This window comes from Melanaphis sacchari, unplaced genomic scaffold, assembly GCF_002803265.2.
Source record: "Melanaphis sacchari strain LSU unplaced genomic scaffold, SCAv2.0 Contig1528_pilon_pilon, whole genome shotgun sequence".
Taxonomy (NCBI): domain Eukaryota; kingdom Metazoa; phylum Arthropoda; class Insecta; order Hemiptera; family Aphididae; genus Melanaphis; species Melanaphis sacchari.
The window spans coordinates 1-6,160 of record NW_020270668.1 but is presented as its reverse complement, the minus strand read 5'-3'; the positions used below and the strand labels follow the sequence as shown (position 1 = coordinate 6,160).

The window sequence follows — 6,160 nt, the reverse complement described above, 5'->3', positions numbered from 1 at the left end:
CTCTCACCGTTCCCGATCAAAGAAATTGATCGACCAATTGTCAATAGATCGTCGTCGGTCGAATCTCTTATTATGTAATGCTCGAATCTGGTTTTGGAAAATATATCGTCTTGAAAATCATCGGGACCACTTTTTCCGAACATCACGCACAATCTTATTTTGTAAATATCGAATTTTGGCACGAACGAGATATCGTATTCCGCGTCTTTGTACGTCACAGTGTCTTTTACAAAAGATCGTAAAGCTAATTCGTCGTTAAATTCCGCTTCTTCGATGATTCGGCACAATTTTATTTCCAATTTTAACGAATTCTCTACAAAGGACACGTCGTTATTCATACTCAAATTATCGTATACGCGTTGTACGTTTTTACAAAAGAATAGAGCGAACGACGAGTTTTTGTTTAAGCCCATGTCGTGCGCGTTGGATTCCGTATCGCCGAACGCAAACTCCTCGAATCGCTTCAGATCGCAAACGTATTTACTGTGCTGTAGATTTGTGGTTATATAAGATATATAATTTGGCTTTTCCAAAAGAAAGAACGAGTAAAATGCGTCTTGTGGTTTTTTAACTTGAATTCTATATATTTCGTTTTCCGATTCCGGATTGTATGGTAAAACAATCACATTGAAATCATTATCATTATTACCGTTATAATTTTTATTTTCTAAATCGAATAAATGAAAATTTTCTTCTGATTATTTTACGTTTTTCAATACGTTTTCCAATTGTTCGAAATTATTATTCTTAAAACGACCGACGAATAGAGAATTGTCGAACAATCGATTTTCGATTTCCTTAAAATTTTCCTGTATTTTCAAATAATCAAAATAATCGAATTGTTCGTAAGCATAACCGGTGATTGCTATTATCTGTCTCCGTAAAAATTCAATATCCGATTCGGGTATATTGAAATCCGAGCGGTTAATCTGTAGTCCGGATAGAAAAGACCACGATAGATATTGCCGTTCGCGCAATAGTTCTGGCAATAGCTCGTATTCGCGTTTCACGAATATTTTTCGATTTGAATTGTACTTCTCTACGGGTAGTGTTTCTTCGGCGTCGTAAAACAGCGCGACTTTTTCGTCGACACCATTTTTTCCGTACCGCATATCGGTACATAATTCGGAATATATAGTAGTTGTGTCATGCTGACTCGTTTGGACGCGCGTGTCTGTGTGTACGTATTCTATATAACTATACAAAATTTTTCCAAACATCGCCACGGGTCGGCAAGCTTACGATAATGTCAATTCTTCGAGTATAGTGCAGCAATCGATGTCGCGTTTTTGCGCGATCATGGAACGCGGCGATATATCATTTTTAAAATTAAACACAGCTATAGCCGAATTGTGCAAATACGAGATGCTATCGTGTATTTTCGTTAGCGGAGGCACCGACAATTCTTCCATAGCCGAACTCAATAGATTCTTAACCGCGAATCACCAAGTCCCGATGAAATTTTATCAACAATTCTTGGACATATGTAAGGCCAAAGTTGTTATAAAATCAAATTCTTCGTTTAACATCAACAACGATACGGTAATAGTCGTCGACGTGAGCCCAACAAAACGGCTCTCGTCAACTATGTAACCACCAGATCGGCAGCGGCCATGACCAGACAGTTGGTCAACGACGCAGAAGAGAATCAGTCGTCTTTTGTCGTCTCGGTTTCATCGAAAAATCTCGACTACGGGCTGGTGCGCTTCAACATCACCGAAGATCTTATGGACAGTATACCTAGATGCATGAGTGAATATTACACGATTCTCAAAGAGGGAGCTAGACGTTGTAATAAAAACATTTCTGAATACATACAAACCGAAATAGAATAAATTTTTGTTTGAAATAGAAAGAAGTTTTCAATTTGGAGGCGATCATCATCATGCCGAATTGCGATTGGGGTCGTGCTTGTTGTTGTAGCGCCTGTAGGTCGGTGCACCGTGAAGGCAATAAATGTTCGCGATGTGCCGTCGAGTGTGTAGATTTGATCGAAATTGTCGATTTACAAGTTGATCGCAAAAGCGCTTCCAGTTACGAGATGAGATTTCTATGTCCCGTTTGCAACGATAATCACAAGTTGGAGGAAGAAGTAATGAAATCAAATCGCAAACAGCGTAGAGACGACATCAAACAATTGTACCGACTGTTGTACGATCACTTGAAGCAACTCCAAGAAAATAGACCCGTAAACGATCGGGTGGTGCGCGTTTGTGAGTTGTACAAAAAGATGAATATTTCAGCGCCTGCGAATTTCCAAAAGAGCTTCGTCAGACGACTACCTATTAAATATGAAAAAATTAATAATCGCTATTACTGCAGCGAATCGGTAGTGAAAAATTTTAATGTATCTCTATATTATAACTATATTAATAAATAATAAAGGAATTAAAATAAAATGCATATATACATAAAAGTAATATTTTTATTTCAAATCCATAATATTACAAAGTTTGCGTGATCAACGATTTTTCATTCAAATTTCATTCGTTTGCATGTATTCTATTAATTGCAGTCGCAATTGCCAGATATCTTTTAAAAGACATTTTCACACGCATTCGTCTTCGTCTTTGAATTCGAACGCATCGAACAGTTCTTTGTAAAACGCCAGCGTCTTATAGGTGTATCAATCCTGATAATCCTGGTTATAGAAGCGGCGATAATGCTCTCGCAATTCCGTCTCGTTCATGATGGAAAACCCGTCAAACGCGAATCCGGGATAGAAAAGCCTGAATGATAAATATTTTTTATCACTCAAGTATTTGTTCCAGATGTCTATACCATTAGTCACCGGAATCGCCTTACCCATGATGATGAATTTCGAACGCATGCCGCTGTTCATTCGTTCGGGAAGACGGTGTGGTGTTTTTTTAATAAAGTCGTAAGTTTTCAACGTAATACCCCAGTTCTGCTGGACTATTTTATACTCACTTTTACAAGTATTATAAATTATACTCAAATGATTTAATTTTAATAAACCCACATTCTTTGGGTTTTTGATGTTGTTGGAAACCGATGTCTTTACCAATTGACATCTCTTTGAGTCTTCTTCTCCATCTATTACTTTTTCTTCTTTTTATTCTTTCCGTCGTTGATGCATTTGTCGGTTTTTCTTTGGTATTCGGTTATGATGATGATCTAAAACTGTTTTATCTATAGTAACCAATTCTATATTTTTTTTTTGTATAGCTAGATCTAGTAGATTTTTTTCACTCTCCAACAATTTTGCTTTCAATTGCTGTATGCACAACTCCTTTTTCAATAAAGATATTTGTAAATCGGTTACGATTTCGGTGTTCATATTTATACACACACACGAGAGCTAACTTGTAACGTTCGGACGACTCGGTGATTTGTGACACTCACCGATGAAACGTAGAGTCTTATAAATAAATTTATTAAAAAAAATTACGATTACGATGGTTTATTTATTCGCCGATTATGAGTTTTACATTTTTAGAAAACTTTGTATGATTCAGATTGAATGATGATTCCAATTTTTTATAACAATCGGTTTTCTTATTATTAATGTATAAAGCTATTTTTATATTTAAAATATTGTTATTGAGATTGATACAGTCTAATACATGATTTATATCGATACGAGAACGCCTCGTGTTCCATTTCACATTGACGGAATCGCCTTCTTTGGAATCGAATTCTTTACAATTTGTATATAAATGCATCTTGGTTTTTACAAACTTCAAGCTAGTCAATTCTCTGAACGATCGCTCCAAGATCGGATAATAATCCGCATTGTCGAATTTAAAAAATAGATTAATGTCGTAACACTTGTTGTGGTATTTTTTAGGATCGAAAAACAACAGGCTGACGGCTAACAGGAAAGATGTGATACCCACGTTTTCCAATACGAAAACAAATTTTTCGTAATTTTGTAGCATATTGCTCATGGGCCCGTGTTCCCAGTTGCTGACGCGCAACGAGAGACCATCGTTCAAAAATTGTTTTTTATAATTATCGATAAACAATTTGAAGAATTTGAATTTCCAATCTCCGTTGCGCGATACAATCAGTTTGTATTTTTTATACGAATCGTCGCGACTGGTGTTTGCGTAATTGTCAGATCTCGCATTCATATTGTACGCCATACGAGTAATGGTGATCGGGTGTTTTTCGTAGGAAATACTAGGAGATATTATAGAAATACTGGTGTCCGGTGTGTTTGGTAAAATATTATCGACTAGCGATGAATTTTTATAACAAATATGTAATTCTATGAAATCAGAACTTATCGATACAATACTAATGTTGATCGGTGTTATAGACCATCTTAAAATATCGATACACTTGAAAAATATTAAAGGTAAGAAACATATAGAATTAAATAGTGGTGCGTGTAAGATGAATACGGGTATTAACGCGTAAACCACATAATGCATATATTATATAGAAATGCTTTGTAATTTTTCTCTCGTATGCGGCTATTCGACATGTAATACGCCGCGACTAACCACATCACGAGTCCTAAACCGGTGATGTATTCTACAATAAATAAAGACACCAATCGCTTTTGCGACTTATTGTAAATAAAGTTTGAATCTATTTTTTCCAAATCGTTTTTAAACTGCATTATCATGGCCGATGGTATTGTATTGTTCATTTTTGTGGTTTTAAACAGTTCGTTGGCTTGGACGTATACACCAACGTGCCCAAACATGTGTATTAACGAAAACGCCAAAAACCCACTGGCCGATAGAAAATGTATGTATTTATAGTTTAAGAAATATTTTCGAGACGCAATTGTCATAACGATAGTCGGTATGATTATACAAAAAGCAGCGGATCTCGCGATCAGTCGGGAAACTGGGCGCATGCCGTTTCAATCATAATAATAAATCACTAGCATAAACTGGATCAGCATCAGCGATGTGAATGTAAATGTAAATATTCTGTTCGATTGTTCGATTTGTCGCGATACTCGCGTTTATATAATTTTTTACGACCATCTATATCCGAAATGATCTCACGCACGTCCGTTTCGGGATCTGTTAAAACGTTTTTAACAATGTGTGATTTTTCAATGATCACGGTGCTCGTATGTCCGGGTGGTGCGTGTTTGCTGCTATTGACGACTGGGAGAAATTCGTCGGTAGAACTCACGGAAAAATGTTGAATTTGCGGAGAATACAAAAACGAGATTCTCGAATTCGCTCTTGGAATTGATGTTAATGGTGGTGACGGCGGCGGTAGCAGTAGCTGTGATATTGTTAGTGATGGTTTCGGATGTCGTTTGTGGTGCAAAGAAGATCCGTGATATGGTTTTTCGTAGTCATCTCCATCTTCGATTACTTCATATATATTGAGGATGATGTTGGTGGTGATTCGAGATATACCACACGCAAAATAAATATTTTTGATTATACATTCATTATACTAACATTATATGTATTGCATTGTATTATTTTTTTTTATTATGTATTGTATTATATTTATGATATGTGTACAACATATTTGTTTTTATTATATTTTACTTATATTTTAAACTGTATTGTATGACCATAAAGTTTTATTTTTTGCAATAATATACAGAAAATGAAACAAAAATTTGTTTGTATTATTGTACTATAACAATATAATTGTTTGCTGGTAACCGCACAATTTTAGGAAACCCTGTCTCGTATAACTTTAAACTTAAATTTAATGAATAAATCAATTTTGGTCTAAAACATTTTTTAACTTTCAAATTTTGTTTTATCATTTCAACATAATCTATAAAAAAAAAAAATAAATAAATAAAAAATATTTGATTTTTTATAGCACAGCTAGGTTGCACAACATAAATATTATAGCAGTGAAAAGGCTACGGATAGAACGTAGAACAGACATCCGCGCAACATTAGAGTATTGTAAACCTTTCCTTTGTGCTCGATTCTGGTCGGCTGTACGTCGATCGGCCAAATTGATCCGTCTTTGGCGAATATATGTTACATTCGTTCGGGTTCCAAAATCGGATCGCTATTGTTTTTCTTCTTTTTATTATTTTTCGCGGTTGTTATTTTATCATGCTCGACCAGAGACGCGTTTATTTCGGATAAGATTTCCCGAATGGTGTCTTTTGGGTTCAGATCGAATCTATTGATGAGGTTGGATAATTCGTCATTGATCGTTAGGTTTTCTATGATTTTTATATAATTTTTAA

General features: G+C 35.4%; 1 protein-coding gene across 1 annotated transcript; it reads left to right on the top strand.

Annotated features, from left to right (window-relative positions):
- Positions 1-1,381: 1,381 nt before the first annotated feature.
- LOC112591994 lies at positions 1,382-2,329 on the top strand (the record flags this gene model as incomplete). Its single annotated transcript, XM_025335957.1, has 2 exons — positions 1,382-1,791; positions 1,853-2,329. A coding segment is annotated over exon 2 (444 nt), but the record flags the coding sequence as incomplete, so codon positions are not given.
- Positions 2,330-6,160: the final 3,831 nt, after the last annotated feature.